The sequence below is a fragment of the Anarhichas minor genome, unplaced genomic scaffold (assembly GCF_050575085.1).
Source record: "Anarhichas minor isolate MPS153535 unplaced genomic scaffold, ASM5057508v1 ptg000007l, whole genome shotgun sequence".
Classification (NCBI taxonomy): domain Eukaryota; kingdom Metazoa; phylum Chordata; class Actinopteri; order Perciformes; family Anarhichadidae; genus Anarhichas; species Anarhichas minor.
This window is the reverse complement of record NW_027466453.1, coordinates 11,749,986-11,767,304: the sequence shown is the minus strand read 5'-3', so window position 1 is coordinate 11,767,304 and position 17,319 is coordinate 11,749,986. Positions and strand designations below refer to the sequence as shown.

The window sequence follows — 17,319 nt, the reverse complement described above, 5'->3', positions numbered from 1 at the left end:
GTGTCCTTTAATACACATCGTAAAGTGACATCAGATCAGTAGAGCGGTGAATCATTGTGACTCCAGCCATTTTACACCCAGTCCTTGTACAGTACGTTTACTTCCTCTGGCCACTAAATGATAATTTACCGCCATCTAGTGGATGTAAATCAAAACTGCACCAACCAGACAAACTGAATTAAAACGAATTATGCTTTATCACTCTTTACCTAACAGTAAATGTAAACGTGTAACACTGTATGATGCTAAAACACATGTGAAACTGGTGTTTTACTGTCTGGTTTTACTACGTAGTGAGAGTTTCCCCAAAAGACCAAAGACCACAGGTAAAAATACAGCTGGTAAAGACAAATGTGCATAAAAGTACATGCAAAATCAACCACCACTCTGTCATCCCATATGTCACAGTTAGAAATGACATTAGTGTAAATGTGTCTGTAGTGTGTCTAAAAACTGCACTGAAGAATGGAATGAACATGGCGGAATTAAAAATGGAAAATGACTTGCATTATATCAAAGTGGCCTTTTTCACTTCCCTTCCTCCTTTTCCTTTTCCATCTGTCACTTTCTTTTTCTTGGGTTTTTAAAGACATCAATATATCAACATTTAATCAGCTGCACACTCAAAAAAATAAAAAGGACAACAGAAATTTGAAGATGACCATTAATTGAGATTTTGACGCGTGTTGTACTTTTTTGCTTGCACATTATCAAGAGTGTTGCACTGGAGGAATGGACTTTGGAAAAAGACAAGTGATCAAGGGTGAGCCCACTGTAGACGTGTTGCAGTGACTGTAAATCCAAGATTGTGAGACTGACAGACTCTGAACATTAGTGACTTCAAGGTTTGTGCCTCATAGGCAGACTGCACCTTCGATTTCACATACGGCTCATGAGATAAAAACAAAAGAAGCAGATGAGAAAAAAGATTTAAAGAGAAAACAAATGATATTCTGCATTTTCTATCATTTTCAGTTTTCAGTTCCTTCAATACAGTGTTTTTCACTTTCACATTTGCCAGATTGAATTTAAACTTTGCCCGTTTCTAATTGAAATGTTTGATTCATTTTTAATTCTCAGATTGCCATTTAATAATATATATTTTTTGCCTCTTCAAATGCCCTTTTAAAATGTCTCGGCATTCATAATGGCCCATTTATCCTCATAATGGCAGAAACATTAATTCTTCTTCATTTTGGGAAAATGCGTCAAATGTAACTCAGAAACTGATAAATGTTTATGTTTTTTTCTTTGTTGTCTTCTGCCATGTTATAAACCAAACATGAAAATAGTTGTTAGTTGCAGCACTAACTTAAGTGTGGCAAACAATAAACAGGCAGAGTTTCAAGATGCTGAGAAACCTTTGAGAAGTTTAAGCAGCTGTGCTTCACACCAGGTGGCAGGAAACCTCTTCCACACAGTGAGCAAGGCATTAGGCTGCCAATAACAACCAGGATTTAAGTTGGTTTAAAGCTGGATATCTGTGATCCGATCTTCCAAATACAACCAAAAGTAAATCACAGAGGAATCAAATGGCATATTCAGCTGACTAGTTGATTTAAGAAATTAAATTTGTGGCATTTCATAAAGTTTCATGAATTTAAAATATGCTTCCCGATGGAAAGTCTGTGTTCGGAGTGTGTTCTTGTCTGCCGAGAAGCCTGTATTTATCTAGTGTATTGGCAGACAGTCAAACAGCAACAGTCAATATTAGGGAAAAATCTAATTGCCAGGCAGTCTTGCATGCGTGAGGGCAAAGATGGTGCAATCGATATGATTTCATGACTTTTTTCTATGGAGCTGAACCACAATGTCACCACCACATTCATTAATCACATTAGATATCGATATCAGGCGGATGAGCCTGTTGAAAAAGTGTTGATTACTATTGCTCTGGGGTTGTGCAAGCCAAAACTAAATCTCCTTAAATCTGCGTTGTTAATCTGGAGACGGCCAGGAGCCGTAGTTTGGGACGTGTCCTCGCGTGGGTGGGACGGTTTAATTAAAAGGATAGGGGCACATCGGAACCACCGTCACACAGCTGTCAGGTCAACGGGATCGAACATGTTGCAGTGAGCTCCACATTGATTCTGATCGCTTTCCTCTTTCTTTTTTTTTTTTTTACCGCCAACAGTCAAAGTCACACTGAACAACACCGGAAATGATACGAACATTTTTCAACTAAAAGTAATGTTCCAGCTCCACTCGACGCACGGCGAGGCTAACGTTCAACAAGAGAGCATTTTATTTTGAAAGTTTGAACCAAGTGTTGTTTCATTCATGTTTGTTTGACGTTAACGTGACTGCAGGTCTGGTCGGGACGGTGTAGAGTAGGTTACAGCACGCTCCCACTCAGAACAAGTTTGTGGAACTGAGTTGAAGTTCACTCGGATGCTGCTGTTGCCTTTTATTTCCAATTAGCCTCCGTCTGCCCCCCGTCCCCCCCCCCCCCCCCCCTCTGCAACTGGCGGTCGGTCTGAGTGCTGCTGTCAAACTGTCGTTGACATGGATTTGTTGCACCGACGACGGGCGGACTGAAACGGTTTTGGGAATCACCATCACTCGACAAGGCGGACCCATTGCAGTAACTTTATTCTTTTACAACAAGTTGTCATTCACTTTTTTTGGAGCAAAAGACATGCAGAAGTTCAACTCCACCGGTACACACAGCGACACGCTGCCCCGGGACGCGGAGCTCCAGCTGCGGTTAGCGGACGGTGGAGGGGCCGGGGACGGAATGGAGAACGGCGGTGGGAAGCGCTTCCCCTCCGGGTCCGAGGAGGAGAGCTCGTTTTGCACCAAGAGCAAGATGCTTGTCGTTTTGGATCTATTATGCCTTATTGTCGGTAAGAACATGTGCATTCACGTCGTTTTAAATCCACGGTTATAACCTACAGTTGTTGGTGTTATTACGGGGTGAATGCACTGAAGACCACTTCATCACTTGCCATTTTGAAGTGTTGCATGTACAATAAGCATGTTTGAAAAGGACCCCCCCCCCCCCCACACACACACACACACACACACACACACACACACACACACACACACACACACTTCTGTCATGTTGGTCTGTTGATTGCACGCGCGTGTGTGTGTGTCAACACGCGATCACATCAAGTCTTTGGAGGTTAAACTCAGTTGGCTTCCGGGAGGGGAAACGCATCCCATGGGGATTTATACAAGTTAACGAAGCCCGCAGAAGCCAGAAGTCAAATGGAAACCGTTCAAACGGGTTGAAAAGTTTCAGCTCGGGCGGGTGGGAGGGGAGGGGAGGGGAGGAGGGGGGAGGGCGGGGGGTCTCAGCTGGCAGGAGCAGAGTTTTCCCATCTGTTCTCATGGTAACTCCCAAGGTTCCCGGGAGAAGGACGTGGGAATTGGGATAAAAAACATGCTTGTGTGTTCCCGTGCCCAGAATTGCCTCATGTCCACTGAGCTCGTTGGCCTCTCTCACTGCAGCACCAGGCCTGAATGCAGCCACACATGATGCAGGTTTTACAGGCTTATAATTCAATAAAATGAACCACCGGTTTTCAGCAGGAGATTTAGAAACTTCAGTTACAACATGTGGACATCAGCTCAGAGGCGACTGGCATAACCATAATAAAGGAGTGGTTCTCTATAATAACATTTTACAAATGGAATCTACTTGACAGAGGATTTGAAAAGCTAGTTTTTCTTCATGAAGTATTCAAATCAAATGTTTGTTTGTTTTTACATGAACTATTTATTTATAAAATGGTGAAACTAAAGACTATTTTCCATCACAATTTGACTATTTATTTCATATTCTGTATAATCAGAAGTCTTGAATCCCAAAGGTTTTTTAAACATAAAATGGAGGAAAACAAACTTGCAAATGTTTACTATTTTCACTTTAAACAATATATAGATGAGCAATAATTTTCTAATTGATCATAATCAGCAAATTCGGTCACATGGACGGATATAAATTCAGAGGCCTCTATGTGATAAGATTTGGTCAAATTGTATCGAGGTTTGAATCAATATAGAGCAGCATAATATCCATTATGTATAGTTCGGATTACCACAGTATGGGTTGAGACTTGATATGATCGCTATTACACATTCCCTCATTGTGCCCTCATAGTTAATATACATTACTGTCACAGCGAGGTTGAACTTTACTCTCTTTAGCAGAACAAGTCTCATAAATGTGGCCAGACAAGAATACTTCACAGCACCGCATTCACACGTTGATCAAGTGGAAGTTAAATGTCACGAACATGCAGGCAGCATATCATTGATGCACAGTAGTTTGTTCATGTTGTGCTTGGCAGAACTAATTCATGTGTTTAGAAGTTCAAACTACAGCATTGCATCTTATTATAAGAGCATTTCTTGTGTATCAGAACAATGTTTTGGAGGAACAGGAACAACATTTCTCTCTTAAATAATGTGGCAGAAATTTCTGACAAAATGGGAATACTCCATTGGAATACCAGAACCTCATAATTGTACTGGACTCCTTCAGGACTCAAAGCGTGACTCTCCTCCTCCGTGGAGTCTCGTGGGGGAAACCCTGCCCGAGGTGATACCTGCTGTACCTGCCGGCCTGCGATGTTTGCTGATGCGCGAGGTTGTATAATTGCATCTCACATGACTCTGATAGAGAAGGGATCACCAGTGTTTGTCGTGTGAGTGGATATTTGGACTGAGTGTAAATACGAGAGAGCGGAACCTGTCCAGGCAGACTGACAGGTCTCAGCCGCATTGGCAGTTATAGCATAGGAAGCACGGCAGCAGGCAAAACAACGACAAAAACGACATCCGTTTCATTGCCGCGTTGTTTTTAACCCCTACAGGTATGCTATTATAGCTGTTCACTCGGCACTCTTCTCAGCAGCTTTGTTTTGTGTTTAGGAAGTGGCTAGAGCGACCCGGCATCAGTCTGCACCGCAGAGGAAATGGTCTCTCTCAGTTCTCCTCCCGAGACGCACGGCGAGCACGCTACTTGCTTTCCTCCCAAAAAACTGCGTTTCCCAACTCCTCTTATCCCTCTGACTAGATTACAACAGACACTGAGTCACCGAGCCTCCAGCTGCTCGCAGCTGAGAGGATTTAGAGAGTCACTTAGTCTCGTGACTAAGCATAAAAGGAATTCACCTTCTCGCTACGGGATGTGTGACAATCTCAAAAGTTCTGGCTTGATTTGATTGGTGGATGCATTTTCATTTTCATTTTATGCTTATTCGACATTACAAAAGGTGTAATGTTGAAAATGAGACGGAAAGAGTGCTTTGCAGTTTTATCGAGCACAATAAAATGTGCTGACATCAGCTCAGATTAATAGACTTCCTGTTAATCCTCACATGTGGTGAATTGTTCACTACACTGTTGGCACTGAAATGAGAGCATGATATTTAATGACACAGTACAGTACAATGCATTAACACATCCGTTCTTGTCACTGGGAGATCTAATGATAGATGAGATTACTTACAGACGTCTGGCTGCATCCTGCCCGTCTCTGCTCTGTTAACCACCGTCTCGGTTGTCTATTGAAGCCTGACCTTGACTCATCTGTGGGCATTCGGCAGTGAATGCCATCACTCAGAGGAGATGAATTGAGCCCTTTATTTAGCTAAACCCGCTTATCTCTGACTAACCCACTTTTCCCTTAAAAATGCCATCAACAGATTCCCCTCAGACAGTTGACCCGCCGGCATTATTCCTCCTGTTAAAGGGGCTCATTCACTACTGTAACTGTGGAATTTCCCCCTGAAGCCTGCTCATTATGTTATCAGCTGAAGAGGGATTCCACAGCGATCTGAGGTTTTCACAGCCTCTCCGTGTGTTCCGGTATTTACTTCACAATTTAAAGCGGCGGCATGAAGTTAGTACAGCGCGGCATTGTGAATACACTCTAATGTGTCTTGCTGTGGAATGCTGGGATATCGAGGACGCTAACTGAGGCTTTGACTCAGGTTACCCGATCGCACTCTTACTCAACACCGGGGCTTGTCTGGCATTGTTGTTCTCCGGCGTTGTTTATGGCGCTGCTCTGTCACGCACATGACGGATGCTGCGCCGAGATGGATCGCTCCGGTTCAGCTCAGTGTCGGTATCTTCCACGCAAGCTGCAGAGTGCAAGTGTTTGCTTGTGTGTCCTAAAGTGTGTGCAAGCATTCCTGGTGGGACGGACGGGGTTTGACAGACCTGACGGCCCGTGGCTGGATCTAAGATCTAGCGTCCAGCCACCCAGAGGTCAGGAGGTGTCGGGTGTTTGTCATATCTGGAAAGCATGCAGGGACAGGCCTCCCAGCCTGCACTGCTGTTTCCCTCCTGCACAGGTGGCCCCTGCTCTGTCATCACCCCCCAATAAAGCCAGTTGTTGCCTCTGTTGAGAGTAATTGGTAAATGATTGGAAGTGGCACCTGAAAACCCACCGTTAGCTTACACAGCTTAGTGGTGAAGACATTATGGTTGCCGCTAGGCATGACCTTCTTGTGTAGGTTAATTGTGAAAGTGTTTCACACTTGATATGCGCAAGATGTTAGGCCGGGTTAGAATAATACACTGTTGATAAACTGTTTAAAACAAGAAAATGATTAAATTCAGTAGTAAAAACAGAACTAGCTTTTGGATCAGATAGAAAGTGAAAACTGGAATCAGTTAATCGTTGTTAAGTGTGTGTTTTTGTTTAAGACGTGAAGCAGCATGCCAGCAAGGGACTGACGTATCTACCTCAGTGATCAGGACTTGGAAAAGGCTCCCTCCTTTCAGCTTATCTCTTTTTTTCATTTTGCTTTTGCCTGCGTCTCCCTTTCTCCTCTTTTCTTCAGACAAACTCTAATTTGAGACTGACGGTGTTCCAGCAATGCAGCGAGGTGTGTGTTTTACGTCTGCATGTCTGTGTTTTTCGGCGGGCGGCGGTTTTATGATTCCTGCCTCTGTTCTTTTGGCAGAGAAAGCTGCCAAGTGAGCGAGAAAGCAGGACGCCAACGTGTCACAGCACGTCGGTGTGTGTAGGCCAAGGAATATTACATTGTCTCCTGTGTGTGTATTTATGCGTGTGTGCATGCTTATGAGTAAAAGCACAGGTGCGTTGGCATTTGTGTGTTTGCGTCATCGCGGATGCTTATGCGGACACCCTACTACAGCTGCCATGTGCGCGCTGTTTGTTGACAAATTTGCCGGTCCTGTTTTGCTGAGCGTTTTAGGCCCCGATCAAACGCGCTCTGAAGTTATGGAACACACTGGCGTCACTCTGCGACGGACAGATGGAGAGCCATTAAAAATGGCTCAGTCAAGTCATTAGTCAGTGGAAAAAGTGATTTCTCTCTCTCTCTCTCTCTCTCTCTCCCTCTCTCTCGTTAGTGTACAAGTGCATCTCTTCCCCATTTGACAGCACTGCAGAGGTTCAGGAATCCATTAGCTGCACCCTGCACATCCTGAGACAGACTATATGGGCACATGTACTCTGCTGTCAGTACGTCCACCTCTCGCCCATTAGCTCACCAGAGCCAGCTCAGGCCTTAGAAATGTCTCAGGTGCCTGAAGGCTGTAGGGGGGCAAGTAAGAGCCCGAATGAGTGAACAGCCCCGGGGTGGGAGAGTAGAGTGAGGGGTTAGAAGGGGTTGGAGATCTACAGTAGGGGTCAGAGGTCAGACCCAGGGGCGCCTGAGGGACCTTTTCCGCAGCTGTCTGTTTACGTCCTATAGTGAGGAAGTAGCGCTAAGAAGGATCGACGGTTCAGGCAGCAAATAGCTCCAAATGTGCTTTTAACGAGGCAGCTGCAATCTTCTCCTCGACGACGGTTCCGTAAGTGCTCGTGGTGGTCCATAGGTATTAGCCGTAATGAGTGAACAAAGATGTGCATAGTGCTCTTATCCTCAGTGCTCATTAGCTAGAATGGATTTTGTTTCTTTGCAGAGGCTTCCAATCGAAGCATCTAGCTGAATCTGAGCCTGTTGCTTCGCCTTTCAGTCTGTCAGAACTAATGACTCGTCCTCTTCTGTCTGTACCCCCTATAAGGAGACAGCCCCCCCCTTGGCGCCACGGCATTGTTACCCATCATCAGCACCATTTTATCATTGTGTCACATTTCACCTGCTGGAGCCTTCCCTTCCTTCATTCTCTCAAGCTTCCCTCTGAAGTTGTTCCAGCTGCATGTCCCCCCCCCCCCCCCCCCCAAACCAAAACACGCTGACAAAACAGCCCTTGACTCTTGCCATCCATACAGAGCTACCACAATCAGGCTGCGTCGTGCCAAATACCTCCCCTGCAGTCTCGACCACAACCCTGTGTCGTTCTCACATTGCAGACTGCCAGCCCCTCGTGTCTCTGCGCACTCCCTAACCTTCACACCGCAAAAAAAAAACACCCCACCAGAGAGCTCCTTTAAAGCGTCCCAGGTACATACCAGAGTGGCGGGTCCTTTATGTTCCTGCTGATTCAGACAGGCAGACAGACAGACCCACTTCAGACCTCACCACTCTTGCCCTGAACTCCAGAGCCGGGCTCCAGGAAGCGGGTCAGTGAAGTGTGGAGAGAACAGAAGCAGCTGTGGGAAGCATGTCTCCACTGGCCAGCTGTAACAGTAACAGAGAGAGAGGGGCACGCTAGAGCTCTCCTGGTGGAAGGTGAAGCAACATGAAGGCAGTTGGAAGAAACATTTATTTCAGTTCACACACATTTCTCTTTTGACTTTGCACATCAAATGTGCCATGATAAATGGAGCAGTGGGTATCTACTTAAAGAGGCTGTACGGAGTCCAGCAGCAGGAGATGCTGGTGACAGCAGATGGTTAACAAAGATCCAAGACTGTCGTGGCTCCTCAGTCCCTCTTTGTTCTTCCCCGATTACGTCGCTGATCTTTGTGCTGCCATCAGGGCAGACAAAACAGATGAGTCCCTCAGAACAACCCAGCTAATTATGGAAAAAAGGAATGTGTGTGTGTGTGTGCAGGGGGGCCAAGCGTTATTATGAATCCCACTGCTTTTCTTCGTAAGACGTGAAGCATTCAGGCTCTAGGATTGGCCGTGTTTACCGAGGTATCGGTAACCTGCGGGTCTGATGCCCTGTCCAATGGGCTATCCTGACTCTAACCACTCGAGATCAATGCCTAACCTCAATCAATCGCCTCTGCCTCAACCAGCTACGCAGGGCGGGTCTTGCCAAGAAATGCAGTGGGATTCATAATGACACTCACCCTTATCCCACCTCTCCTACCGGGATTGGCCACCACGGATGAACAGGAAGAACCACCTCCTGTGATACACGCACAACACTTTAAATAGGTTTGTGGCAGTTTATGGCTGCCAATCATAATCACAGCCTTGGTGCGGTTTCCTGCCTGACAATACAACAGTCTGTCTGTGTGTGTGTGTGTGTGTGTGTGTGTGTGTGTGTGTGTCTCCCTTTGTTCTTTTGTGTCCTCGAGCCTGTGTGATGGAGCATAAAGTCTCTAATCGGACTGCCTCTTCAAACAAAAGACTTTTCTTTTTATATATCAGGTGAAACTTAAAAGACGCAGCTTTGCCCTTAAAGTACCTGACTCAAACTGATTAGATGAAAGAACAGATCAAGGCTGGCTCATGTGGAGACAGCTTTGTGCAGTTTTAAGTCATTATTGCACAAATAATTGTACGAGCCCACCCGGCCCAACTGGAGACTGCTATTTATGAGCATGTTAGGAAGGCTGTCACGCTGCTTCTTGTAATGCCGTTACCAGGGATTATCATGCTCGCAAAAATTCCAATTACGACACTTCAGGGTTCAGTTCACCAGCTTACTATTTTATTTTTTTTGCAAGGTTGACTTGTAGGTAAACAAGCAGCTTAAAATTTAGCTGGGAAACATTGGCACATGCAAGCTGCTGAGGGGCCCAAGCGAGGGTGGACCACCCCTGAAGGGGGCTGTAGCAAGCTGGGCTGCAGCCCCGGCTCAGCCTGGTCCTAAAGCTGCAGGCCAAATGGACCTTGCGTTGACAGGTTACTCACTAATTGTCTGTCCTCCAGTTCTATCAAAGGGCAAATAGAACGAGGCCCGCACAGTCAAACATTATTGGATGTGATGAAGCGAGCGATCATTACTGTGGCTTAGATATGGCTTCAGGCTGAGTGTCATGCTAATCTATGAGGATGCACAGGCTGTTTGTCTGACAGCAGCAGCATCCCCAACTCATTTAGGTCTGTGATAATGAGCCTGTTTGTCTCAATGCATTTAGGATTGTTCGGTTCGTGCTCGGTTGATTCGTTTTTTTCTTCTCGGTGTGCTGGTGGGTTTTTTGGTTGGTTTGTTTGGTTGTCTGTTAGTCTGTGTGGTGGTGGATTTGGTTTGTTTGCATCCCAGTGTGGTTTTTACGTGTGTGCGTGTGTTGCGGATATTCTGCTGGTTGACGTGGGGTCGTGTTTACAGAGCGGGTCCCAGCAGAGCCCAGATCTCTGACCCTCGCATTCCAGAACCACCACTAATCGCCTCCGTCTGCTGTTCTCTGTAGAGAAAGCCCTGCCGCATCTCTCTTGGCTCCATCTCTCCAGTTTTCTCTCACTCCCAGTATTACCGCCCTCACCCCCATTTGTCAATTTTGTCGAGCCTCCTGGCCCATGCACTTCAGCCTAGTTTTCAGATTGACACTGTATTGATCAGCAGAGGTTAAGCAACATGATGAATAATCGTCGGTTTCTCCGTAGGTTTCTTTACTTCTATTTCTTTGCTTTTGGTTGTTGTTGTTGTTCTCCTCTCACAGTGAGCTCACTCTGGGCTGTGGTCATAGATGTGTAAATTAGAACCAGAAGAGTTTCTCAGAGTGAGGCACATATCCCCTCGGCTCTCATTCCTCCTCTTCTCCTCCCTCCCTCTTTCTCGTCTTCCCCCCCCCCTTCTTTCTTTCTGTCCCTTTTGACTATTTGAAAGCATTCCTGCGTTGAGTGTCAGGCCCAGCGAGCAGCACATTTTGGCCCGGCCGTGTGAGCCAACCCACTCCTCCGCCTCCTTTTGGGTCCCCTCACAGGCCTTCCTGGCCTGGCTCTCTTTTGAGCATGTCTTGACCAGGTGCTAAGGTTTGCTCACAGCTGCCTGACAGATGATGTGAGGGCCTCTGGAGTGTTTTCATGTCTTGTTGTGAAAACTGTTTTAGTGTACTTGTAAAACAGATACGGTCGACTGTGACACAGGTGCTTGTAATTTGTACAGGATTGTGCAGATACTGAGTATTTTTTACATGTGGTTTCTATCATTGTCGCTTTGTGTTTTATTTACTGTACAGCACTGAGAATTTGTGACACAGCTCAGGTTGAGTGGATTTATTTTATTGAGAAGCTTTGCAAACATCTTCGCCACAGCGGAGTGATCTTCGGTTCACGGCCATTAGTTCCGAGTCTGTCCGTGGACTTCATGCAATAATGGGAAAACAGCACAAGCCATCAGCACTGGCGGGTCTGAGGTCATAAAATATGCTGCTATCTGGCGCAGCACTTCATGGATCTCATTAGACCTCCATATGTGTTGAAAATGATCCCTTAAAAAGTCCATGTTCCCACTGTAACCGCAGCGTGTTTGGCCCTTAATGGAGAATCCGTCCATTACATCGCTGTCGGTGCAGCACAATATTGATTATTGAGGGAGGACTGTCCATATTGAGGAATCGGATGAGGACACAGAGAGAGCCTGTTAATGGGTGGTATGGAAAGCAGTATTCGCCACAGAATTGACCTTGTTACATCCAAAGCGGTTCATTATTGGCAGAATAAATGTCAAATGCTGTAAGTGGAACGTTTGAGCACAGCGACAACACCCACAAATATGATCCAAAAACAAACTTCATGAGAAAAGGCAGCATGGGTAAAAATGGCTTTTAAAGCCATGTCAGCCCTTCATTAATAGCTGCATTGTCCACTTGTTGGCACAACAAACACTGAAAAAACCCTGCTTTACGTCACCTGTTTCCTTTCTTCTTTGTGCATCAGGCTTTCACAGAGCGTTCTCACCTTCTGCTGCTCCGGTCCTCACTTCTCTTTTTCAGTGGCAACATATTTGAAATGTAATGTGTGTTATATTACACCCAAATGGAACAAAAAAAATCCATACCCACTCAATTTGAACCAGAGATGAACCAGATTACATCTCTGCAGGTCTCCACCAAGGTATGATACACACAGATAAGAGGATTACGATTAGATCAGGAGACCAGGAAACCCTCATTCAGGACCCCAAAGTATTTATCGAATACTCCAACGATCTTAGCTAATATAAACAGATATGCAGTGTACATTAAGAACATCTTTTTTGTAAAACGAACACCACTAACTATGGTGGCAACACTGTGTCCACAAAATTCAACATTGTAAGATTCTTACAATCTAGGATTTGACTACAAAATGAATAGCAGGTTTATTTTAATGGATTGCATGAGATGATGTCCTCAATAAACTCCCTCTTTTATTGAGGCCCCTCTTGAGTTATATGTACGTGAGCTGGCTTCTATCAGTGTTTTGTCTTTCTGCTAGGGCGGCTCGACTTTGACTACGGAGGTCACCGACATACTTTTGACTACAGTATAACATTCTTAATGAGCACACGGCTGATAAGAGTTGCCTCCTCGTGTCTTTTCTGCGCAGATAGCCTCGAACCTATAGATTATTTGCTTGTTAACCCTTTATTAGTTCTGTGAGGCTGACTGTATGGCTGTGATAGCAAGCAAGTTAATTAATAAAACTAAAACAAAGGCTTAGTTACCTTTAGTATGTTAGATGTTCATGCCCTGTTTTTTGCGAGTCAATAATTGTTGATTTACTGCGCTTCAAGATTCGTTTGCGTGCCATTCTTTGTGTTTGCGTGCGTGTTTGTGTGCTGTTCCTTCTGCTTGACTTTGAGTGCGTATCCAGTGCACTACTCAGTCACGTAGTCGGAGAGATTCCCTGGCAGGAGCAGTGTTTTTTGGCCCGGGTGCATTCCAGCCAACCAGCAGGCCTGGGATGACAGGAAGAGGCACAGAGGTTAATGATTAGTCCCATGTTCTCTCTGCATTCCATGGGGTGACGAGGGGACATGGGATAGAAATGGCACGGAGCAACTGAGCAGGCTGTTACGGGGCTATCGTAACACGGAATAAAAGCTGCGACGCTATGTACTTTCCCGTTTCTGGGGATACAAACACGCAATTTCCCATTTTCCAGTTTTGCACAACTGTTACTCAGTGGACTTTCCCCATCAGGCTGTGAGGTTTGTTTGCTTAAGCGTGTCAGACCTTGACCTTGAACAGAGTTCTTTTAATTAGTGACCAGCCAGGAAACGTAGCCAACACATTTGTGGGACAATTGTTAATCTAATATTAAACGGATTGAACTAAAAGGTCAAAGAAACAAACCGTCATTGTTACAAAGAAAAGAATCTAACTGTTCCTACAGTGGGTTTATTGTCCTCTTTCTTCTTCCTCCTTCCTCATCTTAATTCTCCACTGTCATGCCCATCTCCTGGTCTGTCTGTCTTTCTGTCTCTGTCATCTCTCCTTCTCCCTGCTCCTCTGATGGAAGCAGCTATTTGAGGAATGCGTCAACCCCTGGGAATCTGGAAATCATGTCACCAGATGACTGATGTTCTTTAAAGCTGCTCCCCTGATGCTCCTTTGAGGCCACCTTCATGTTGGCCGACTGCACCAGCTATCTCCGTGATCATTGCTGCACAGACCACAGACATTCATCAAGCCATCTTTTTTTCTTTTTCTTTCTCTCCCAACATCTCATCAGCCTCCATCCCGTTCTTTGCATGCGAGTTGAAGACAGTGACTCCGTACGAGCGAGGCTTCTTCTGCGGAGACCCCAGCATCACCTATCCCGCCGTCAAGAGCGAGGCCATCCCTGACGTCCTGCTCATCACTGCTGGTATAGCCATCACCGGGCTAACGGTAAGACAGTAACAGCCGTTAAGTATTGACGCAGTGAGTTCAAGTTGTCATCAATGTATTGTGCAATGGAGCATGTGTTTGCCATTCCAGCATTGGTACAGCTCTGCTGTTTGACTTAAGTTAATCAGATTCTCTTGTCTTACTTCCTTCTCAGATTGCTCTGGGCGAATGCTACCGGGTGCGTTATCGAGGTGCTCACTCGCGGGCCTTTGTCCGAAACTGCTACGTGTCGTGTCTCTACAAGGAGCTGGGAAGCTTCCTGTTTGGTTGCTGTGTGGGTCAGTCCCTCACCAATATGGCCAAGCTAAGTGTGGGGCGCCTGCGACCCAACTTCCTCGATGTCTGTGACATCACTTATGCGTCCATCAACTGCACTACGGGCAGCTACGTGTCCACGGTCACCTGCCCGCAGCCTAAAGTGAAGATGGTGGAGGAAGCAAGGTGTGTGTGTGTGTGCGCATGTTTATGCTCTGGACTGATTTGGTTTGTTGACTAAGGGCGGGGTATACATTAGCTCGAGTCATGCAGTTAATGTGTAACCTTCGGCATCTTTTATTGATCTTTCTCTTTCAGGAAGTCTTTCTTTTCCGGCCATGCTTCCTTTGCAATGTACACCATGCTCTACTTGGCAGTAAGTCACATTGGCTTTTAAATACACTCACACACGCACACAATACACATCTGGAATGTTCACCTGAGCGTGTGTTGTGTATTTACAGTATTTGGTACTGTGTTTACAATGTTGAGGGAATATTACAACTCTCGGTTTCATTTCACTTACGAGAGACAACACCAATCCCTAGAGGCCAGGAACACTGTGTGCAACTATTAACTAGATAAGCTAATTAAACATGCACAAACACATGTGCTGTTAAATATATTCACACTTCCTGATCGTGAGGGAGGAGATCTTTGAGAGCAGCAATTCTCCAAAGGCATCCTGCTCCAAGCTGAAAGAGCTGGAGAGACAGAGAGGAGGAGAGAGGGGGGGGGGGGGGGGGTTAGAGAATGAGGGAGAATGTTTTTCCACAGGGAACATGAATAGATGAAGAGGCTGCGCAGACAGAGGAGGCCTTGTTGTGGGTCTCATTTAGAGGAGGGGGGTGGAAGGCTGAATATGCCTGCTGAGAGATCGACAGGCTTCTTTCAGTAAGAGACACCCTCTAAACCCCCCCCCCCCTCCATCTCTTCATCTTTCACTCACACTGCACTGCCCAGTAGTCATGGGCGCACTGTGGGAGAGAAACGACAGTTAGATGGAGACAAAAGCACATTATTAACCATGAAATGTCCACATTCCTCATGTAGTCCCCCTCATTAACCCTGAAATTATAGTTAAAATATCAAATATCAAAGAGGAACAAAACAAAATCACTGCCTCTTCTATTTGCATTTGTGTACTATAGAAGTCCAAATGAAAAGCAGCTCCTCTCCAACCAGAAAGAGACAAACAAGGATGAGTAAGGGGAGAAGGAATAAGAGGAATAAAAGGGTACTGAAGTGGTGTGAGAAAAAACGAGGGCCTCGGTGTTCGTTAGCCCCGTTCCTCCTGTTCCTCTCCACATCTCACTCCGTTGTTTCTCCACACACACACACACACACACTGCAGGCACAAACACACAGCCTCGCATGCAAGTTTGTTGCTAGCAGACTGTAGACAACCTGGAGAGATTGTGTCAAACCTGTAGCTACATGCCACCCGGACCGTGGCCAGCTGCTGTAGTGTTTAAGGCAGGAACGGTGACACCTGCTGTCATTTGTGATAGGAGAGAGAGAGAGAGTGAGGAGGACCCGGTTACAGTCGGCCTCACCGCAGCAATGTAGGCCACATGCTCCCCAGTGGTTGACGGGTCCAGACAGACCTCCAGCCTCCTCATAAAGCGAGCCCTGCATCTGCATCGAGCTCGCCCCCGTGACCCCATTTTTTCAGACACAAACATCCATTCTATAGAGCGGCGCTGAGGCAGGAGATGAGGATGAACAAAAGGAGGAAATGGGGTTGAGATAGTGTTAATGGACTCGCGCCATGCTTCTCTTTCCCCTCTGGGAAGCAGACTGAGTGGATGTCCATGTTTGACTTAAAGGTCTCTGTCTGCATTTACAGAACTTTAATTATTAGGCGTAATCTATCGGTTTATGCATTAGCACACAAGCGCACCCACACATGCTTGCATTCACTTTTTTTCTGCAGTAATTATAAAGTCAGCAACAACATAATGACGGTATTATTTCTCCTACTTTGCAGTTCTACCTGCAGGCGCGGTTGTCGTGGCGAGGAGCTCGGCTGCTGCGCCCACTAATACAGTTCCTCTTAGTGACGATCGCCATCTACACCGGCCTGAGCCGCATCTCCGAAAACCGCCACCACCCCACCGACGTCCTCACAGGCTTCATCCAAGGAGGGCTCACTGCATACTGGGTGGTACGTGGAAAATCGCTGCTGTCTAAATAGTCTTCAATGACAGTTATCTCTATCTTCGCAGGATTTGTTTCTGTCTGCTCTCTGTTGACTGAGTTAGCTCAAACAATAGGCTGTCTCCCTCATTTTGCTCACTCTGATCCCTGGTGCTGTTTATAAACAGGGAATGATTGACAGCGCGTGTGGTCGGTTTGTGACGTGTTTTGTGTCTGTGCCCGCAGGCCTTCTACATCTCCTCCATGTTTAAGCCCTGCGCCCGTCCAGACCTGTCTCCCACGAGCATGTCCCTTGAGAGTCCACTGTCCAGCCAGCAAACTGTCTGTTAGCAGGCACACGCAATCATTCCAGGAGAGGGAAGATAAGAGAAGACGGACTACAGAGAGTCAGGGAGGGAGTCAGATAGCACAGGTGAGGAGCAGAGACAAGGTTTCTAAGAACGGGAACCATTCTAAGAGAAGGATACGATTAAAGAGTACAATCTAACACATTGACTTGCTCTTTCGGGGCATACTGACACACACACACACACACACACACACTAATCTAATGTTCACACACACACTCACACATGTGAAATACAAGAAGCACATTTGACTGACCCGTCCAGTGAAAAGAACTGCATAGCAATATTAAAGATATTTTTTTATATATGAGAAAAATAAATAAAAAAAGTCTATTTTTTCGAGAGGATCTTTAGAAGCTGCTAATGTTGATAGTTTTGGTTGCCAGTGATGGAGGCATTTGTGTCAGTGCAGTTAGAAAGCTTTCAAAGCAGAACTTGTAAATCTTGAGTCTTGGGGACGGAGAGAGGAGCAAACGCCAGCCTCCTCTTTGTTTTTGATCTTGTGTCCACCTCGGAAAAAAACATCGCCCAGCAGCTGCGGACTGAGACCATTAGTCCTCAGATGTAAAGGGGAGCTCTGTACCGAGTGATACGGAACAAGCACTGGCTTCAATTTCTCACCATCTGGACCTTCTGTTGTGCCACTGCTATAATCAGACTGCCCTCCATCACTACGACAATAACCTG

At 45.9% G+C, this 17,319-nt stretch overlaps 1 protein-coding gene across 1 annotated transcript; it reads left to right on the top strand.

Moving 5' to 3' along the window:
- The first annotated feature begins 1,859 nt into the window (after positions 1 to 1,859).
- ppap2d (phosphatidic acid phosphatase type 2D) lies at positions 1,860 to 16,615 on the top strand. The gene is made up of 6 exons (XM_076080116.1): positions 1,860 to 2,846; positions 13,713 to 13,870; positions 14,025 to 14,311; positions 14,444 to 14,501; positions 16,116 to 16,292; positions 16,511 to 16,615. Exons 1-6 carry the CDS (start codon positions 2,639 to 2,641, stop codon positions 16,613 to 16,615), a joined length of 993 nt encoding a protein of 330 aa, XP_075936231.1. The 5' UTR covers positions 1,860 to 2,638.
- The last annotated feature ends 704 nt before the right edge of the window (positions 16,616 to 17,319 follow it).

Coding starts and splice junctions, on each gene's coding strand:
- ppap2d (XM_076080116.1), top strand. CDS start 2,639: ATGCAGAAGTTCAACTCCACCGGTACACACAGCGACACGCTGCCCCGG. Junction 13,871..14,024: donor TAGCCATCACCGGGCTAACG/GTAAGACAGTAA, acceptor CTTCCTTCTCAG/ATTGCTCTGGGCGAATGCTA. Junction 14,502..16,115: donor ACACCATGCTCTACTTGGCA/GTAAGTCACATT, acceptor CCTACTTTGCAG/TTCTACCTGCAGGCGCGGTT.